This window comes from Arctopsyche grandis, chromosome 3 (genome assembly GCF_051622035.1).
Source record: "Arctopsyche grandis isolate Sample6627 chromosome 3, ASM5162203v2, whole genome shotgun sequence".
In the NCBI taxonomy this organism is placed as follows: Eukaryota; Metazoa; Arthropoda; class Insecta; order Trichoptera; family Hydropsychidae; genus Arctopsyche; species Arctopsyche grandis.
This window is the reverse complement of record NC_135357.1, coordinates 37,028,031-37,049,915: the sequence shown is the minus strand read 5'-3', so window position 1 is coordinate 37,049,915 and position 21,885 is coordinate 37,028,031. Positions and strand designations below refer to the sequence as shown.

General features: G+C 33.5%; 1 protein-coding gene across 1 annotated transcript; it reads left to right on the top strand.

Annotated features, from left to right (window-relative positions):
• The first annotated feature begins 441 nt into the window (after window positions 1–441).
• Window positions 442–20,082, top strand: LOC143923091 (zinc metalloproteinase-disintegrin-like MTP8). The gene is made up of 23 exons (XM_077446598.1): window positions 442–545; window positions 769–878; window positions 3,299–3,454; window positions 3,526–3,658; window positions 4,592–4,725; window positions 4,817–4,990; window positions 6,121–6,290; window positions 7,714–7,862; window positions 7,942–8,086; window positions 8,174–8,351; window positions 8,438–8,578; window positions 8,653–8,768; window positions 11,339–11,597; window positions 11,681–11,798; window positions 11,900–11,992; window positions 13,057–13,111; window positions 14,024–14,229; window positions 15,903–16,109; window positions 16,180–16,344; window positions 16,418–16,539; window positions 16,620–16,799; window positions 19,519–19,687; window positions 19,831–20,082. The coding sequence occupies exons 1-23, from the start codon at window positions 494–496 to the stop codon at window positions 20,037–20,039; spliced, it is 3,441 nt and encodes a 1,146-aa protein (XP_077302724.1). The 5' UTR covers window positions 442–493; the 3' UTR covers window positions 20,040–20,082.
• The last annotated feature ends 1,803 nt before the right edge of the window (window positions 20,083–21,885 follow it).

Genomic DNA, 21,885 nt, shown 5'->3' with positions numbered 1-21,885 from the left:
AAATTGATCGTCACGGATTCTACGAACCAAACAAACAAACAAACATACATATATACAAAGTCTCTTTCGAAATTATATACATATTAGATAATACATAATAATCGATTACCATCCATAGCTATATGAAGGCTGTTTTGAGCAACTCTCGTCCATGTCATCCAACACATTTCTCTAATTTCATCCAACCATCCCCCTTGTGGCCTTGCAACCTTTTAAATTCTCTCGGATACCATTCGAGCCCTTCTTTCCCCCATTGTTTTCGCAAGGTGAACTGCTTATTTCCTTTTCGATCTCTACAATATTAAACACATGTAAAATTATAAAATTATTGAACAAAATTATAAAAATACATAAAGATATCTGGGTTTACGAGTATTTATTAAGGGGTCAATGGTTATCAAATGTTATTGAATACGTACGTCTTAAATAACATACGGACAGTGAGACATTAAATCAAAAAGAAATCAGTCCATCTTCGGCTTCGGCAATAGTCATGATGCTATGGACAAAATCTGTTCCTCGAATTTTGCTGATTTTGGTCTCAGGTGAGAAAATGTCCAACTACTAGTCAATGGTTATCAAATGTCTAACTACAAGTCCACCCTGCTAGTTACGTCCATAGTATATCTATGACAGTTCCAATTATGTACATATACACAGTGATTTTTTTTTTATTTGGACATTTAATTATTACAGTTTTGTTTTTAATCAAATACTTGATTTATTTTATAAATAATCAATTAAGGTCTTTGTTTTGTTTCGTTGCAGTCCTTGAAATTGCAGGACAGCCCTCTGCAGATTTTAGAAGACACACAATAGTACATCCAAAAATATTTCACGGAAAAGAAAAGAGACAAATTTCGACAACTTTGCAACAGGTAATTAATATGACCCGAATTTTCTAGGCGCTGATTGATGACCCGTACTGGGACGATTAGAAAAAAATGTATCACTCTGGATACCAGCAGAGGTTTGTCCACGCTTAACGTAAAATATTGATCAATTCATTTTTACCACCTTTCAAATGGATTTTAGAATCATATCTTGTTATTTCAAATAATTACGTGTAATACATATGTATGTGCGTGGTAGAAGTCGTATGTAATTATGTGGCTTTTCCGCTTACCGCACGGTACTTTGGCGGATGGCTTCTATCCCAATAGCCATATACAATGAATTGTATTTATGTATGTGCTTCGAAATATTGTATCCCGATTTCGTCCTCCTCTCTGCTTGTGAATTGTCTCACAAACCTAACATATATAGATATGCTATTTATGAATCTAGATATGGTATTTATGAATCTCCTTCATTTTTTACGCGATCTGGTGTAACTCAGGGGTCCACCTTAGGCCCTTTACTATTTACAATAGTCATTAATAACCTCCCTAAAGTACTACGCAATGCTTCATGTCTCTTGTTTGCAGACGACGTTAAACTATTCTTTTCTGTTAAGGATGAGAGGCAAGCCTCTCTCCTTCATGCTGATATTAACGATGTTTTAGAGTTCAGTTCCAGTTTAGGGCTTGAACTGAATACTATTAAATGTGCCATTATGAGTTATGGACGTTCGAATTTGCTCTATTGTCACGGATATTCCATTGGATCCGTATTGTTGAAGCGTGTGGAATCTATGGTCGACTTGGGTATCACTTTTGATCCTCAATTCACCTTTCACAACCACATCAAGACAGTCGCTGACGTTTCCTTTCGTCGACATGGATTTGTCTTGAGATATGCTAGATTATTCTCCAACCCCTTGTCTTCTCGCTTGCTTTTCAACTCGCTTGTTAAAAGTAAGCTAGAGTATAATGCGATTGTGTGGAATCCGCATGAAGCAAACTACTCTCTTATTATCGAAAAAGTGCAAAAAGCATTTCTTCGTTTTCTTTATAAGAAAGAGTATGGGTACTACCCATATCTCTATCCTACTCCTTTCCTTTTGGGCATGCTTGGGTACTTGGGCTTTCCCTTGAACTTCGGAGGAACTTCTCGTTAATTCGTTTCGTTCTCCAGCTATTGCGTGGTAATACGTCATGCCCATTGTTGCTGGAACAGTTGGGACTTTATGTCCCTAATAATTATGTGCGTGGTAGACATCATCATTTGATGGTTGTAACTGCTGCTCGCACAGTTCTTTTTCGAATGGCTCCTATTCCAAGAGCTATTCGACTTCTCAATGAAATCGTTGCTGCCGTCCCTGAATGTGATATTTTCCACCTTGGGGAGCGTAGATTATCGGATGTTATTGTAACATATTTATCTGGTAACCTGCGCTCATCATTACTTTCTTAATTTGAATGTGATGAATGAGTGGAATCTTAATCTACTCTCTTCCATTTGGGCCTCGCTGTGTTTTTATTTTTTATTCATATTTTGTTGATTTATTTTACTTTTTCTTTCTCCTTTGTACATTTTATGTACTATTTTATTTGTATTATTATTTTCCTTTTGTTACTTTTTATTATTTTTTTATTCTGTTTTCTAATTTTTCTGTTTTTTTTACTTGTATTATCTTTGTTAAATGTAGGCCACTGTGGCGCATTAGGTTCTTCCTGTAATGCCACAATGGTCCAAAACTATTAATAAAATAAATAAAAAAAATAATATACCTATATATGTATACATATGTACATATATGGAGAATCTCTCTGATGACCGTGACATCGAAAGACAAAAAATAACTATTTGTGTAAGGGCTAATATGCTGGCAAGACGGTTTTACCACTGCAGTATGGAGGTTAAGAGACAATTATTTATGTCATTTTGTGCTAGCCTTTATATTGGAGAATTATAGACCAGATACAAGCGGGAAACGATGATGAAGATAAGGGTACAATATAATAACTGCTACCGTACTCTCGTACACAAATGTTTGTGGAAGGGCATGTGCCTCAATTTGAGGCCATTCTCAGGATGAGAGCGGCCTCTCTACGTCTTCGTATATTTTTGTCTTCTAATTGTCATCTTGCTGCTGCATCTTCTCATTTGCTTTCTTCACTAAATGTTCGATTGATGGAGCTACTCCACCGACCGCCTTAAATGGACTTTGAATTGATTGTTTGTTCTTATTATTATTATTTATTATTATTATCATTTATTACTATTATTTTTCAATAATGTTCTTATCTGTATATTATTTATATGGGCGTTAGGGATTGCACTATTCTCCCTATCGCCTGGAATAAAAACTTATTATTATAATTATTATTGTATGCTTGTATTAAATATGTGACTTTTGCATGAGTAAGTTTCACTTAATGAAGTGAAAAATAAAAAAATATTTTGATAATTTTAGGAAGGTCTCCATGCTCATACACTCACAATCAGTTATGACATCAACGGTGAAAAGTATTTACTTGATCTTCACCTAAATAGGGAATTGATACCGTCTAATTTTTTTGTACGTCATCAACTTCATGGAAAACATATTGTTCAAAATTCGACCGAACTGGTAAAGTTGTTTTATATTTTGGCTATAAATAAATTGTATTTATTTTAATGGAAAATATTTTATGTATATAGGATATAGATTTGTGCCAATATGTTGGTAAAATACGAGGAATAAAAGACTCTTGGGTTGCTCTATCGACTTGTAGAGGATTGAGTGGTGTAGTGTACGATGGAAAGACTATGCATTTCCTTCAACCCGGAAAAGGTATAAAGAAAATGTCTATTTATTTGGTCAGTAAATATGTATATCTACAGTACACTGTTATTATTGAATTTTTTGAAAAAAAATTTTTTTTAACTTCTTTTGAAGTTCAACCTTTATAATCTAAAAATTCTAATATATAATTTCGAAACAGACTTTGTAACTATGTAAGTATGTAAGGTTGGTTAGTAATATCGAAAACAAATCAAACTTTCTATGACGACGATTCGATATGGTTTCGATTCGATATATTTACTTTATTTTTTTTCGATTCAAATAAATTTAATAAAAAAAAACAAATGAATATTTACTATTAAATTCGCCATGTTTAAGCAGTTTATATTAAAAATACTGAGCGAAGCCGGGTAAAACAACTAGTAATATACATATATATAAAAACGTACGCGATGTATGTATGAATTCGGGTATGTGGCGGACGCATCGATCAGTATGTAGAAGAACAAAATTTAGAATGCCAGGAGTATATGTACATACATATGTTGTGCCTAAATATATATAATATAATATAATAAATACACGTAGGGCGCACAATCAATCAGCGTGCAGTGATCCACGTGGACTACGGTTTAGCGGGGAAGTGGGGGGTGTAGAGCGTCTGAGATGTGCTCCTGATATTGGGCACCTGACATGGACCGGGTGACGTCAACGTTATATGCACTGCGCGGGAACGTACACACATAAACATCCACGAAGGCATACACACACACACACACATTATATTTATATATTACATATAACTTTATTTTAATTCCTGTATCAATTCCTTTCCGAAATCACCTTACGCACAACACATAGTTTAAAATAATTTTGCGCATAAGTGCACGCAATTTTTAGTTATAAATAAAAGTTTGAAACAAATCTAGTCCTTTTTCAGTAATAATGAAAAAACTGTAAATGATTGTTCTTGTGTTTCAGAAAACAATTTGGATGATGCTCACTTTCTATATAGACATGACGATTTAGTCACAAATCATAAATGCGGATATGTAGGACGCCATAATGAATCAGAAAGCTCAAATCCAGAAAACGAATTTAAGAGTATTCCTCGAGTCAGTCATGATGTTTCAGATTACAAAGCATCCAAATTGTAAAATGCATTTTTTTACCTTAAACATACATAATACAACATTTTATTTTCAGCATAAAAGAGCTCCATTGAGTGCTGGATCTTCAATAAGGGGGCCGTACAATGCGAATGAAAAATCGCGCTATCTCGAATTAGTAATGGTAGTTGATAATACAGAATATAAAGCTTTGGGAAATCTCACTCGGGTGTATCAACGTTGCAAGGAAATGGCCAATATTGCTTATTCGGTGAGTTTAAGGTGGGATTTGTCGGCAGACATATCTTTCGCACGGTCTCTGGCTACGACATTCATCGTTAGCAGACCTGACGACAGACAAATCTCTTGACTTAATTTCAAAACTTTCTTGTCTATTGACCAAAGTGCATATGTATAATTCAGTGCTGTCAGAAACAGTTCCAGAATTGTTCCAGAGTTCCGAAATTGGGGTGACAGCACTGATAATATGTACATACATATGTATGTATGTTGACAAATAAAATCCTGATCTACGAGAAACCAATACGACTGACAGCTTGCTTAAGATCTGTCAGCCGATTTTCCTACAAAAAATCTCTTTGTGAATGATCTCCTGATACTGAGCACCAAGTCAGTTGCTCAGTATCAGGAGCACATTTCAGATGCACTACACCCCCCCCACTTCCCCCGCTAACTTGTTACCCCTCGTCTCCTCACCTTTAATGTTAAAATGGATGCTTAAAATGCACCTAAATATTTGTCAGAATGTATCGTCGTTTCTTTAATTGTTCAAACGTTATAGTCCAAGTGGACCACTTTAATTGATTGTGTGCCCTGCGTGTATTTATTATATTATATTACATTTTACATATATATATATATATATATATATATATATATATATATATATATATATATATATATATATATATATATATATATATATATATATATATATATATATATATATATGTATATATATATTTAGGCACAACATATGTATGTACTCCTGGCATTCTAAAATTTGTTTTTTTTTCTTCTCCATACTGATCGACGCGTCCGCCACATACCCGAATACATACATACAGCGCGTACGTTCTTATATATGTATATTACTAGTTGTTTTACCAGGCTTCGCTCAGTATTTGTAATAAAAAAAGCTTAAACATGGCGAATCTAATAGTAAATATTCATTTGTTTTTTTTTATTAAATTTACTTGAATCGAAAAAAATATAATATTCAACCAATCGAATTGTCGCCATAGAAACTTTGTTTTGTTTCCGAAGTTCCCAACCAACAATACTTACATACATACAAAGTCTCTTTCGAAATTATATATTAGATACATACATACATATGTTACATATCCACATTGTCATTCAAATAAATGCTTTTTTTAGCTATATGCTCCACTCAATATATTCATTGCACTTGTGGGTGTAGTTGTGTGGACAGAACATGATGAAATAGAATTATCGCCAAATGTAGATAATCGTTTGAATAACTTCTTGCATTATAGAAGACAGAACCTTGCTATTGATCACCCGAATGATAACGCACAGCTTCTGACGTAAGACTAACATACCATAGCGTCGATCCGATATAGCGTGACATTTATGAGAACCTAGCATGCTGTCGCATTCGTGCAATGTGTTGTAACATTAAAAGGACGTGAAATAATTTCTTTTTATTTTTTTATTAGCTCTTATGTAACTATTATATGTATATAATACAGCACCCCAACGTATTTTCATTTGGGATTTTATATTGAGTGTTCTATTAGAATATGTAGGGATATTTTGACTATTTTGTTTTTAATCCACAATAATAGTCGAAATATGATTTTTCTAAATGGAATTTTATTTAATTTTCATATAAAGACAATTTAATATATTATCCCCATTAATTCAATTCAGATTCGTATAAATACGAGTAAATAATAGTACGAGTTTTGAGCTCGAAATTTTACCGATTTAAAATTCAGCACACTTCCAATTAACCCTTTTAAATGAAAAAAAAAATAGTGTAGCCAGAACGCTATCCCAATAAATGTCTTTCAATAGAAAATACTCAATATAAAATAGTATTAACAGTGGGAAAAAATCCCAAGTAAAAATATGTACTTTTGACTTTTGTTTTAAACTGGACGACTACTTAGAGATATTTAAAGGCTTAAAAGTACTACAAATAAAAGATAAAATACCCAACTATAGATTCCAATATTCATTTTGAACAGGAAATTGACAGATTTTGAGACGTCGACCGAACAACACCAAGATATAGAAAAATCGCGCGATTCAAAAACACATATATCTCCGAATCTCGAGCCAATCAACATTTTTATTGCCAGATTCGTGTTTACTGGGCACAGATCTATAAGAAAAGTCATATCTCGTCTCTGAACCATTTTTCGTGCCAAACAGTGAAATCATTATTACCATATATCTATACATAATAATTTCATAAAATGCGAATAAATTGATTTGATAATGTTTATGATTTTCTCACTGGGGTCCATGAAATGTTTCTTAACTAAAATTTTATTCTTAAGCAGGGTTTCTAAACCGGGCAGCCAAAATTTTTTGTATTAAAATAGCTTTAAGCCTTTAAGCTATCCAAAATTTTACGTATGCAGGGTTTTTAAACTAAGGTTGGCAAATCGATAAAAAATGGGAGAATACAATTTTTCATATTAAAATGTTATTAATGTAAATATTTCAAAATACGAAACACAAACTCAAAGCCGAAAAAAAATAAAAACCAAATTCTACCAATCGCTACACGCATAAACAATGTTATATGTATTTGCTGACCAAAATGCAATGCGAAACTGAAACGAAACGTAATTGGCCATCGCGGGTCAAGTGGGGGATGAATTCGATAGCATGTACATTTTACATGAGTCTCATGCTAGCTCGGTTCGATGATAAAGTTGAATATTTCAGATTACTTTTAAATAGTTATTTGATTAAAAATTGTTATTTAAATTTCAGTCGAGTAAAATTTGATGGCGAAATTGTAGGGAAAGGGTTGAAAGGACCAATGTGCACATACGAATTTTCAGGTGGAATTATATTAGATCATTCAGCAGTGGTAGGACTTGTGGCTACTACTATGGTCCATGAATTAGGGCATACTTTTGGTGAAAATGCATTTGATTTTTTTTTACTTTACTTTGTTTCAATTTCAATGTTTTTCATCTAAAATTTTATATTGAATAGGAATGGAACACGACACAGAATATTGCGATTGTCCTGACAAACAGTGCATAATGAATCCAATATCTCAAATTTATACTCATTGGTCCTCTTGTAGCTCATCATCTTTAGCGATGGCGTTTGAACACGGAATGGATTATTGCCTCAGGTTAAAAACTTACCGCTTAAACCACCAAATCCAGAGAGTAACGTGACACTTACTGTAACTTTCCGAAATAATTTGATGACGTTCCAGAAATAAACCAAAAACACTATTCGAGTTTCCAACATGTGGCAACGGCTTTGTAGAACCTGGAGAAGAATGCGACTGTGGTTCATCAAAATCTTGCGATGGAAATAATTGTTGTAATCCCACAACTTGTATGCTGTATGCGAACGCAACATGTGCTACAGGCAAATGCTGTAATGTGACGGTAATCATTTACATTGTACATATGTATATGCTTATGGTGTATATATTATATATAATATAATATCATTTTGAGCATCTTTTCCGAAGACTTGTCAACTGTCAAAAGCCGGAACCATATGCAGGAGTGCGGATTACGAGTGCGATCTTCCAGAGTTTTGTTCTGGTCAGTCTGAATATTGCCCTGATGACGTATTCAAAATGGATACTTCAACATGTGAAGGCGGAAGTGTAAGACTCGATAAAAATTTCACAATCTCTGCAACGATAAAAAACACTATTTATTGAAGTGAAAACTTTTTTAGGCATTTTGCTACCAAGGTACTTGCAGGACTAGAACTGATCAATGCAAATTGCTTTGGGGTCCAACTGGAAAAGATGGCGATGATAAGTGCTACCTCATGAACAAAAGTGGAACTAGGTATTTTTATCATTGGTGCATTTTTGCGATGTATTTTCTAACCATGTCTTTTTTTACATACCTTTTAACTTTCACTTACGATTACTATTAAGGAAAAATTTTGCCTCTTCTCCGATCTTTTTCATACTTTGCCATAATTGCTCATTTTGGTCATCAATGTCATCCGCCATTACGATGGTGAAAAAAAAAATCGTATTATGGTGGGTACGCGCCAGGCCAACGAACGGCACCACAAGTCAACTTTTAAAACCAGTAGCGTACAAAATATCGAAATGAAAATTAAATTAAAAAATTGAAATTAAATATTGAAGAGTATTCAGAGGTAAGTGTAGTCAGGTCGAGGTACAAGAAAACACGCAAGCAGGTTCCAAGTCTTTATTAGCTGCTCGTCAGGTGGAGGCCAGGATCCGAATGCCACCGTTCGAGAGCGTACCATACTTATATCATAGAGCGCTCAGTGCATACACGTACAGTCAATGGTCAAGGAGTCTGGCGCAGCCATTGGCCGCAACGCCCGACTCCACCATTGGTCGGCGTCACCATGACGTCATCGGTCTACGGGCGTCTGTCTTCATAACTTTACAATATCAAAATTAAAACTATTATTATTATATTAAAAATAAATTCAAATCCCAAAATAAAATTATAATCATTATATTAAAATTAATATTAAATATTGAAAGTTAAAAAAGAACATACACAATTTAAATAAATTTTCCAGTTTGAGCTAAAATTAGATCATCAACAATCATATACAGGTAGTCCTCGACTTCACATATCACCGCTACTGTTCACATATGAGAGTTTATCATGTAATAGTATGGGTAATCGTTCGTTCATCGATAATCCGTTGTATAGGCGGTAGATCAAACGGTTTTTTATTACAAACCTCCTTTACGATTCACTTACGATTACAATTCAGGAAAAAAATTGCCTCTTCTCCGATCGTTTTCATACTTTGCCATATTGCTCATTTTGGTCATCAATATAAGTAAATGGATCCTCCACCATTACGATAGAGATAAAATATCGTTTAAGACGCGTTTTAAGTTTGCAAATTTGAAATCTGTGTGACGTTTATGTAGTCTTTAGTTTTATACATAGATGGCGGTAGTAAAATAAAATTATTGGTATTTTTATTCAAAATAATAATTTATATATCTTAATATTATATACAAAACTAAAAAAGAGGTTTGTTTTTAAAAAACTTTTTTTTACAAGGCTATTTTTTTTTTTGTTCTTCAATTGGTTCTCTCGTCGAAATGATAATATAGATTATTTTTATTTAGGCCTGGTGTGTACGCACCATTAGACACGTTTGAAAATACTCCCACGAAAATCTGCCTGACGTTTATCCAGCATTTTTAAGTCTTCTCACTTTTCGCCATGTCAGATTTCAATTGTTTAAGCGCCTATAACTTTTTCTTTTTTCACTCTATATTTTATAAAATTTGCTTTATATGTTCTCATTATCTCTCATATATATTTTTAGTTCACTCAAAGTGTTATTAATTAATAAAGGGTAAAGGATTTTTTTACATATTATATTTCGTAGAGAAATAATTCCAATGACTAAACCAATAGGATAGAGTCTACCTCGTTCCACCAACTTGCACTATCTCAAGACTCGTTTTTCCAAAATTTTCGGTTATTTCGTCATCGATTTTGTATATATAGTTATACAAAACACATACGAAAGTGTTTTACATAGTAAAATACTTATTTTACGAGATAAACATTTACTATAAAAAAATATATAGTGAAAATTGTTTTTTTTTTAATATTTTAAAGGTGTGTCAATAGATTAAAAATCTACGAATAATAATAATATGTCACGTATATTAAATATATTACATACATACATACATATAAACAAAAAATATAAAACTTGTGTCACCGTGCTCGTCTTGTATTTCCATGTGCGCTTTGTGTCTGAACAACCAGACCGGTGAACAGAAAAAAAAGAAAGAATGATATGAGGCTTGATATAAGGCATCCGTCATATCGTTCCATATGAACATACATATGTATTGTTGCGTAGGGGTGGGTGGAGGATCCAAGTAAAAGGCCAACAGTCGTTTCACAGCATTTATTGATGATTCAGGAGTTACACGCACTGTCACTGCTCCATCCAGAATGACATGATATCGCCTACGTACCGCCTTATAAAGGGTAGATCTCTCAGGACGCCTAATCTGTTTACCTGTTGTATAGTCACGTATTCGGATATGTATTTCCCCGATATTGGGTCTCCCCGTACCGATTCTGAGAAATAACTAATATCGGTCATTGTTTAGCCTAAATGCACTTAGAGTCCAGATATAATCTTTGGAAGTAAGTGCATGCATTTAGTTAATCCGATAACAGATATCCGTTGGTCTAAGTACAATTCGCTCAATCCACGGCGTACGTAACAGTATGTTTGTTGGTGAACCCCTTGTGCCTGCATGCCTCGTGTCTCCGTGCATGCCTTGTGTCCTAATATTGACGCAGTTTTACATTTTTTGCAACTCCTTTTCAAAACCAAAACCATCAACGACACAACACTAACTGTTTCATGTAAATTTTAGAAACGGAAATTGCGGATATAATCTCGTTACGAAAATTTTCTCAAAATGTGAAGATGAAAACATTTTTTGCGGCATCCTTCACTGCAGTCATTTGAACGAACGTTTGGAATTTGGAATGGAGAGTGTTGCGATTTTGTCACACTCATTTATCAATAAAGAGGGTTCGATTATACCTTGTCGAACTGTAATTGTGGATTTGGGATTAGACCAAGTTGATCCTGGCTTGGTTCCTAACGGAGCAAAATGTGGCGATGGAAAAGTATCGGATATTTCAAGCATATTAATTCTTTGTAAAAAAAAATGTATATATATATATATATGTACACATATTTTTTCTTCTAGATGTGCGTCAATCAGAAATGCGTAACGCTAGATTCATTAAGACTAGAAATATCGAGGTCTCATGAAAATGGGATTTGTCCCTCGAATTGTAGTGGTCACGGCGTTTGCAATTCATTAGGTATAGCACATATTACATATAATAAGATAGTAAATTTGATTCAAATTTGTAAAGTTTCCTCTGTTTAGTTTAAAATATATATTAATCGTTAATTTTTTTAGGCCACTGTCACTGTGATACAGGATTTGCACCACCTTTATGTAATCATCCTGGACCTGGCGGTAGTTCAGATTCAGGCCCAGCCAATCTAAATCGTAATAATCAAATCCACACATTATTTTTAGATTTACATACGAATTCAATTGTTGAATTTCAGCGATCTAATAAAACTAGTCGGTTAAAACTAATTTGCCTAAGCAAAAATTTTGTAATTTTAGTTTAGACTTAATTCATTGATTTTTGAAACATATCTGAGTTGCCCACTGATATTTGAGATATTTGTTATCAGACAAGTTGCTTGTTAATTAACTTTGCTAGAAATGTGGTGCTGGAGACGGTTACCTGACAACTCGTTCACAGACTTTCCGTAAACCGATGATGTGCTCCAGGCATTTCGTATACGGCCATCTCTTTCTCACCCCGTCTGCTCACCATGATCTCGTTTACTATGCCATTGCGTATGCAGTCATCTCTTTCACAGACCGTCTGTTATCGGTGAAAAAATGGTCTGTGAAAGAGATGGCTGCATACGTAATGGCAGAGTAAACGAGATCATGGTGAACAGACGGGGTGAGAAAGAGTTGGCCGTATACGTAATGCCTGGAGCGCATTATCGGTTTACGGAAAATCTGTGAACGAGTTGTCGTGTCACCGCTGGAGACGGATTCTGCGCATACCATGGACCACAAGACGCACAAACATTTCCATCCTCAAAGAGCTGGCAGTCTCGGAGAGTCTCTCCACAATACATGTGTAGGAGAGTCTTTCAAACTTTGACCATATAACCAAGAAGACTGAGGAGAGTCTGGAGAGGCTGGTTGTCACTGAAACGCTGGAGGGAAAGCGAGCGATAGGACGATCTTCCAAGAAATGGTCTAACCAAATCAAGGAGCTGGTGGGAAAACATCTACGATAAACAAATTGCTAGAGACATATCTTCTGCATATTTTCTGAAGAAAAATCTTTCTCTCAATGGGCAACTTAATGTTTTAAAAATATTTCCATAGCTTTTTATTGTTTGTAACGAAAATTTCGTTTTTAAATTATTTACTATTAAAGGAAGAAATTTAAAAAAATGTAAATTTAAACTATTTATTATAATGAATTGTTAAAATTTATAATAAAATTTATGTGTAACAATAATAATTTTGATTGCCAGATTTTGTTGAACCTGAAATTTCCACAACCGAAGCCCGCCCAACTTCATTGACAGAGTAAGTTAAAATTTTAATTTAAAAAAATCATAAAAACCAAACGGATTAGATGTTGGTGGGTAATGATTGAACGATAGTTTCGGGAGACCCCTATCTATCAGTCGAGTTAAAAAATATCAAGCTCGCGTTGATTAACTTGTGCGTGGCTGGCATTTGCTTGCTAAGTAGTGGTGGCTGAAAAACTTAAAGAGTTATTGCGTTTACTGTGGGAAGTTCTTACAAGTAAATTTGGTTAGCGTTATATACATACTGTTATTATATGTTTGTGGGGTGGTTAACTTACATTAAGATCTTAAATACTTAACGCAGTGAGCGCTCATTGGTCAATTAGCGGCGATCGCTTATTGGCTGATAATCTTATTGACCGTTGTGCGCTGCTCGGTCATAGGCCATTAAGTTCCGATCACCAATTAGGCGATTAATGCTGATTATCCATTGGTTGATGAACTAAAATCATCCAATTTTTATGTTACAACTATTCTCAAATCATATGGAAATATCAGTATACTTTTATATAATTTAATTCATAAAATTAGGAAATAACATACATACTGTATGTCAGAGAAATCTCTGCTGTATGTATTATAAAGGGATACAAAACCAATTTTAGCTACACCGATCGGTTATCGACTTTCTAAATATACATAAAGTGCAATAAAATATATAAAAATACACATAGAATAAATTATATTGCAATTTATATTGGTAGCTATGAATATATGTATGTAGTACTCTACTTGCTTTATTTACCTTCGTCTTTAAAATGTGGAAAATTAATCCTAATAGCTTAAGTTTTCATTCTTCAAGTAAAAGTTATACTTTTATTCGTAATATTTTTTGGTATAATTAAATATAAAACCATTACCTGGTTTTAAAATATAAACTAATTTTCATTTAACTATTCATTTTAAGGAGTTATTTGAATAAACAGTGCACACTGCCGCCATTTCCGAAATATGGCAATTATTCAGGTGGTCAAAGACAAATGTTTCCTGGCGTCCTCGTGGATCGATTCGTACTTCTGATTTACTCCTGCGATGCTGGTTTCGGCTTTCGAGGTCCCAACATTATATATTGTACCGATAATGGTACGTGGAGTGACGAGGTCCAGTGTTTGAGTGAGTCTTTTTACTGAAGTTAAATTACCACTAACAAAAAAAAAAACAATATTTCCGTACCCTTTTCCGTAACGTAAATTTAAAAATAAATAAATAAATAAATGAAATAAAATAAAAATCATTCAGTCGTGCATGCCCCCTGATGAGAAAACTTGAACTTAGCGAATGTATCAAATTAATCAGTAATAATTAATTTGAGAAACCCTCACTCATCACACACAAAGATGTCAATCTATTATAAATACATATAATACATATACATATGAAAACTTTTGAAAATACTCTTCTTCGACCATAGCCCATTTAGCTCATATTCTACATCAGCCTTTCTCAAACATTCGAAAAAAATTGGCGCATGATTATTTTTAGTTGAACATATTGAATAAGGATAATATTTTATTTCTCAATAAGAAATACTTTTGGAAAATAAAAAAATTACTAACATAGGGGCGCAAATTTTTCCTTTTACCTCAAGTAACACTTTTACCTTTTACCTCTAGTACCAGCTCTGATATTTATGCATATAATGTGTATATATATATATATATATATATATATATATATATATATATATATATATATATATATATATACCTCAAGTAACACTTTTACCTTTTACCTCTAGTACCAGCTCTGATATTTATGCATATAATGTATATATATATATATATATATATATATATATATATATATATATATATATATACCTCAAGTAACACTTTCGATTTATTTATTGTCTTTTGTTTATAAGTTAGATCATAAGTTATTACCTAAGTATTTTGATGATTATATAATAAGGAATAGAGATAAACATAGTTTTTATACTAGAAATAAGGACAAACTAGTTGTAAGTAGAGTAAGAAAGAATAAGACGGCTGGGGGTGTTTTTCACAGGGGTGTGCTCATGTATAATGCCCTCCCTGAGTGCGTCAGGTCTGCTAAAAACATGGATGCATTCCTGCGAGGTGCGAAGAGACACCTCTGTGAGGGACAGTACATATAAGTTAATTATAAATTTTAGAGTTAAGTATAATAATTAAGATGTATTTTTTTTAAATTAGCTTGATAGCTAAAATATATATAAATAAATAAAATAAATAAATAAAAATAAAGACTGTAGGAATTTTAGCTCAATTTTTTGCGAAGTAAATCATAGAATAGGCTTATAAAAATCCAAATGTTGTCAGACGAACGAGCGAAGGCAAGCTTAGAAGAGGCTTGTAAAAATATTAAAGCTTCTGCTTACAGCATAACCACTAAACAGATGCACAATCAGGATGTTTTGCATTGGCGTTGATCGAAAACAGCAAATTATTGGAATTTGGAAACAGCGTATGTTAGAAAAAATATTCTGTATCATTAAGGTATTTGTAGAAAATAATAAAAATAATATCACTACCAGCAAATCAAAGTTTGTCAAAATCGTTGAAATGACCAATTTTGGTCGAATGATTATTTATTTAAACTCCAGTTTGTCAGTTTGATTTTTAATCTATCTCGACGTATTTATGGCACCAGTTTGCATATAAAAAACATCATGTAAAATTTTTTTTCATCGTTCGGCATTGAAAACATTATGAAACGACTTAAACTCCAGGATAAGTGCGTTTCCAAATCTTGCTAACTGCCGATTTGTCTACTGCTACTGAATTAAATCTCTTTTTTTTTTACAGAATTGTGTAAACCGCTCCAGTCTTTTACAGTCGACTTCAAATGCTTGTACAAAGGTGAAATTCTCGAATGCGACAAACCACTACCAGATGGCACGACTGTCACCACATCGTGCAAGGAATACCACAAGCCTACGTTTGAACGACATTTAAAAATTTTAACTTGTACTAATGGCGAATGGGACAAGACGACGCCAAAGTGCATACCAGGTCTTACTTAATTCCCTGCACTTTTTCTTAACATACATTTGAAAGTGTTTGACAGACGTATCTTCGACAGATTGCGGACAGGTAGTAGAAGGTATTGGAAATATTATAGGCACACAGATGGAAGCCCCGGGTGGGTCTCCTTGGCACGTGGGTATCTACTACACCCTTGACAAGAATGATGCTTTCTCTCAAATTTGCGGTGGAACAATAATCAGCACGAAAATCGTAATAAGCGGTAGGGAGTCCATTCACTAAATAATCAATGAAAATTCCAAACAATTATGATTACTATTTTAATTCAAATAAAGCTGCTCATTGTTTCGAGATCGCTGGAAGGATCCAGAGTGAACAGAATTATGCAGTGGCGGCAGGAAAATATTATAGGAACTGGGAAGATGTGAACGATGAGAGTAGTGTGCAGAAATCTGACGTGAATTACTTTGGTATTCGGAATAGTGTGTTTCAAAAGTCAGAACATTCGCAATTTCAGTCTTCGTTTGATGGTTTTAGATTGAAAAGATTCGCGTCCCGACCAGATACGGTGGTCATAAGTACAGCCTGCAAGAAGATCTAGCCGTGTTGATTCTAAAGACTCCATTCAACTTGAACAATTTCGTACACGCCATTTGCATTGACATATTTGATCATAACTTCAACGAGTTGCAACTCAGACCCAAAAACCTTGGAAAAGTAAGTAAAACCGGATTTATGTACATACATTTGTGCAAATGTACTTACATATGTGTGTATGTATGTACATATGTGTGTGAGGCCAGAAATGCGGCTCGGTGGTTGGGTTTATGTTTAGAGCCAAGAGATTATTGGGTTCGATGCCGTGCTAATACTGTGGGTTAGACTTGGATATTTGTGAGCCCAAGTCGATCGTTTCTTATCAGAGTTTGCCAATTTCATCTGATCATTGTTGAAACGGTTCCTTAAAATTGAAAAAAATGTCACAAGTCTTCTGTATTTAATGTTTATATAATTTAAGTTTACAAAGATCTCTAGACCGTGTACATCAAGAAAGCAATCGAAGAGGTCTGCGCATAAATATTATTTATTTATATAGCAAACTGCTAATACATATAACACAAAATAACAAAATAATAACAAAAAATTATTAATAATCTTTCACAAAGGTATCCATTAACACCCTTCAAGAAAGCATAAATGTTATTTGAACTTCTAATGCCTTCAGGAAGGGCATTATGCATTTGAACACCGCTGTGAAAAACACCTCCTGCAGTTTTAGCTTTCTTAACTCTACCTATAATTAATTTATTCCTATTTCTCGTTTTATAATTATGTATATCTCTATTCCTAACTATATGATTATTAAAATATTTGGGTAATAGATTCTTATCTAGCTTATATATAAACTTTAAAGTGCTTACTTTAAGACTATTTCTAATGTCCAACCATTTCAATTCATCTAACATACTTCTTACATTCTTACGTTTCCTCATATTCAAAATTGCACGCATTGCTCTATTCTGCACTTTCTGCAGTTTATCAATACACAAACCACTAAATAGAATGAGCACTGTAGCACAGTATACAGTATGAGGCCGTACAATACAATTATATATCAATATTTTACTTTTTATACTTAATAAATTTCTTAACCTACAAAGTACACCAACTTTTTTTGCCATTTTTTTAATAATATAATCTGCGTGCACCTTAAAACTTAATTTACAATCCAAATAAATGCCTAAATACTTAATATTATCTACTACTTCTACCACTCTCCCATCCATAATCACATCACTCACAACTCTTTTATTATTCATCCACATCATCTTAGTCTTACTTAAGTTCACTTTCAGTTTATTCTCACATAACCAATCACTTAAATACTGTAATTCCCTAGATAAAATATCACTCATAACTTGCACATCATCACCTACAATATAAACTAACGTATCATCCGCAAAAATATGAACTTTACATATATCAAATACTTTCACCAAATCATTAATACATAGAAAAAACAACAGAGGTCCTAATTTAGAACCCTGTGGTACTCCAAATGGAACAATCAAACTATTAGAAACTCTTTCATTCATTTTTACATTCTGTCTTCTATTATTCAGATAACATTCAAACCAACTCAATACTTTCCCACCCAATCCTAACTTACTTAATTTATCTATCAATCTTCTCATATCTATGGTTTCGAACGCTCCAGATTAAGTCCAAAGTCCAAGATTAAGAAGACAAAATTTATGATAGCAAACAGACACCGGTGATCTAACGTTGAATGGAGAGGTGTTAGAAAGAGTGAAAAGATTCAAATACCTGGGTACCTGGCTGAATGAAGAGATGGACCCAGATGAAGATCCAAGAATCCACATCGAGATGGCTAGAACAGCATTTATCAAAATGAAGACGGCGCTTACAAACAAGCATCTCAATCTTCGTACGCGTTTGAGATTCGCAAAGAGCTATGTCTGGACAGTATTACTACACGGATGTGAGACGTGGACTCTGAAGACCAGGATAATCAGCCGCATCAAAGCTTTTGAGATGTGGGTCTACAGACATAAACACCCAAGCCTGAACAGCAGTATAGCGGGCTTGAACCCAATAATCACTTGGTGCTAAGCATATGTAAATGCTACCACTGAGCCATACTGCTGACTATTTATGTAATAAAAATGCTGCAATGTTTGTAAGTAATTGTCGAGGAAGGTGCATTATGGTCTACCTGTCAGGCCTTCCTGGTATATATCTACATATGTAGAATAACATAAATAAAAAATTTAAACCAAATCAAACAAACGGCAGTAGAGCTTTTGTCTACATTTGCACTCAATTTGTATCGAAAATGCTCTCATAGCCGGTATGTGTGAACGTGTATGTACATATGTTTCATTATCAAATTTTATTTTTTATACTTCTTACATTCCTCAAATACATATGTACATATATAGAGTCGTAGGTTGGTCACATCCGAATTATTTTATAAGCTTTTCATATTTAAATGATGCAAATACCTTAAAATACATAATATATTTTTTTTATATTATAAACATTTAAATACTAATACGTTCATAATTGGCTGGGTTTTAATATTTATTAACATCTTCGTGTGCCTTTCTGTATTCTAGGAGATATTCCGTAATATTATTTTTTTAGTTATTATTGGAATTCGTATAAATAAATAAATATTCAAATAAAAACTTTGCAGGCTATATAAAAGACAAATAGAAAAAAATTCTCCTGAATACAGAACTCCCAACCAATATTTAGAAAATTTCTCAAACTTTACATCCTCGTGACGTCATCAACGATTCATTAGTTAGTTTTGAGCAAAAGTGTAAAGGGTTAAATTGAAGGTTTCATTTAAATACAATGAAATAGAAAATACTATTACTAGTTTCACTTTTTTTACTCTATTTATCAGGTGGTCGGTTGGGGTATAACCCAAGCAGGAAATGTTACTTCTACATCGCTCATATTGAAGGTAGCAGAAATACCAGTGGTGGAATACGACCAGTGTGTAGATGGGATACCGGAGGAGTTCAGAAAGTATATAACTTCAGACAAGTTCTGCGCCGGCTTTTTGGATAAAGGCAAGTGCTTATCGTAGTCCCGACATATCAAAGGTCAATCTGAAATCTAGGCCATTTTTTTTTTAATTTTGGATGTTGGCACTATGAAGTAATATGAAGTCAATGTGTTTCTGGATGTTGATATGACTGATTTTGTTGTGCAGGTACGACAGTATGCAGTGGTGACAGTGGCGGAGGTATAGTCTTCAAAACTATTGAAAAAGGTGTTACAAGATGGTATATCAGGGGTGTAGTTAGCGCTGGAGCTCTTGACGACAGCAGAACAACCTGTCGACCCAATTCCTATACACTCTTTACTAACGTCTTTTTTCATAATTTTTTTTTGACCAATTTAATAAAAAAATATCGATAAATGACAGATTAAATATGCGAACCGTAAATTATTCGATTGAAAAAGCTACAGAAATAAACCTCGATAATTTTAATTATAAATTACATATAATTAATTTCATAATAAAATGTACTAAAATATAAAAAAATAAATATAAAATAAAATAATAAAAAGAAAATTTAAACAATATATGTATCAATGTTTCAGATTTCAATTACAATCCCGCCCTAAATAACAGTCTTAGTGGAATATCTTGTAATGATGATTAAGATTTCAATCAAAATTATGATCCCGCTTTAAGTTAATCTAATTAAATATATTACCTAAAGCCTTGGGTCGCTTTAAGTAATATATTTAGGTATGAACTGATATAAAGGCGTATAAACCTATGTATATGTAGGCCATTGTGACGCATTAGGTTCTTCCTGTAATGCCACAATGGTCCAAAACTATAAATAAATATGTATGATAGCGTAAAAAAACGCATTTTTTAAACGCACTTAAATCGATTGTATTCTCGCCTGCTGCAGCTATGAGATGCGCGAGTTGCGATGAATTTTTTGCGATGAGTAATGGTCATATGAGCAAAAATACGTTGTAGGCGTTTCGATGCACCCGGTTAATGTGCATACTTCAACCAAAAAGATCCCATGTCAACGAGTTGAAAACAACAACAAAAAGATCGACCGATTCATACAGTGATATGTGAGTCACCAACCAAACGTCACACTGACAATTGACCTGGGATATTTGGCCATAACAAGCATATCGAATCACCATTATAATGTAAACATTTTAACATTAAATATATAACCTATGAGTGAAGTAAAAATATATAAGAGAGATAATGAAAGGCTATAATGCAAATTATTTATTTATTTATTTAACGTTTTTAATCATTGTGGCATTACAGGAAGAACCTAATGCGCCACAGTGGCCTAAATAATAAAATATCAAAATAAGAGAGGGAGAAAACAAAAAATAATAAAAAAATTAATAGATTTATTAATTAACAAAAAGCAAAGTTAAAAAATTAAGGAACAAAAAAAGTAAAAAATAACAGCATTTAACACAATCATAAAAAACTTTAAAGTAATAATTAATAAAAGTAAAAATACAAATAAGGGAATATCTTGCACCTGCAGCCTGTTCCAATAAATAAGAACAAGCTACAAATACAAAACATCCCTGCGAGGCTCAAATGGAAGAGAGTAGATTAAGATTCCACACATACATACATACATCACATTCAAATTAAGAGAATCGTAGTTTACCAGAAAAATATGTTAAAATAATATCCGATAATCTACGCTCACTTAAGTGGAAAATATCGCATTCAGGCACGGCAGCAACGATTTCATTGAGAAGTCGAATAGCTCTTGGAACAGGAGCCATTTTAAAAAGAACTGTGCGAGCAGGAGGTACAACCATCAAATGATGATGTCTGCCACGCACATAGTTTTTAGGGACATAAAGTCCCAATTTTTCCAGCAACAACGGGCATGACGTAGTACCACGCAGTAGCTGGAGAACGAAACGAATTAATAAGAAGTTTCTCCAAAGTTCAAGGGAATTATACCCAAGCATGTCCAAAAGGAAAGGAGTAGGGTAGAGATAAGGGTAGTAGGGTAGAGATAAGGGTAGAGATAAGGTAGTAACCCATACTCTTTCTTATATAGAAAACGAAGAAATGCTATTTGCACTTTTTCGATCATAAGAGAGTAATTGACTTCATGCAGATTCCACACAATCGCATTATACTCTAGCTTACTTCTAACAAGCGAGTTGAAAAACAAGCGAGAAGACAAGGGGTTGAAGAATAACCGAGCATATCTCAAGACGAATCCAAGTCGACGAAAGGAAACGT

Bases quoted from the DNA above. Each gene is read 5' to 3' on its own strand.
- LOC143923091 (XM_077446598.1), top strand. From the start codon at position 494: ATGATGCTATGGACAAAATCTGTTCCTCGAATTTTGCTGATTTTGGTC. The intron at 546-768 runs GTGAGAAAATGT...GTTTCGTTGCAG, and splicing joins TTTGCTGATTTTGGTCTCAG to TCCTTGAAATTGCAGGACAG. The intron at 4,726-4,816 runs GTCAGTCATGAT...TTTTATTTTCAG, and splicing joins AATTTAAGAGTATTCCTCGA to CATAAAAGAGCTCCATTGAG.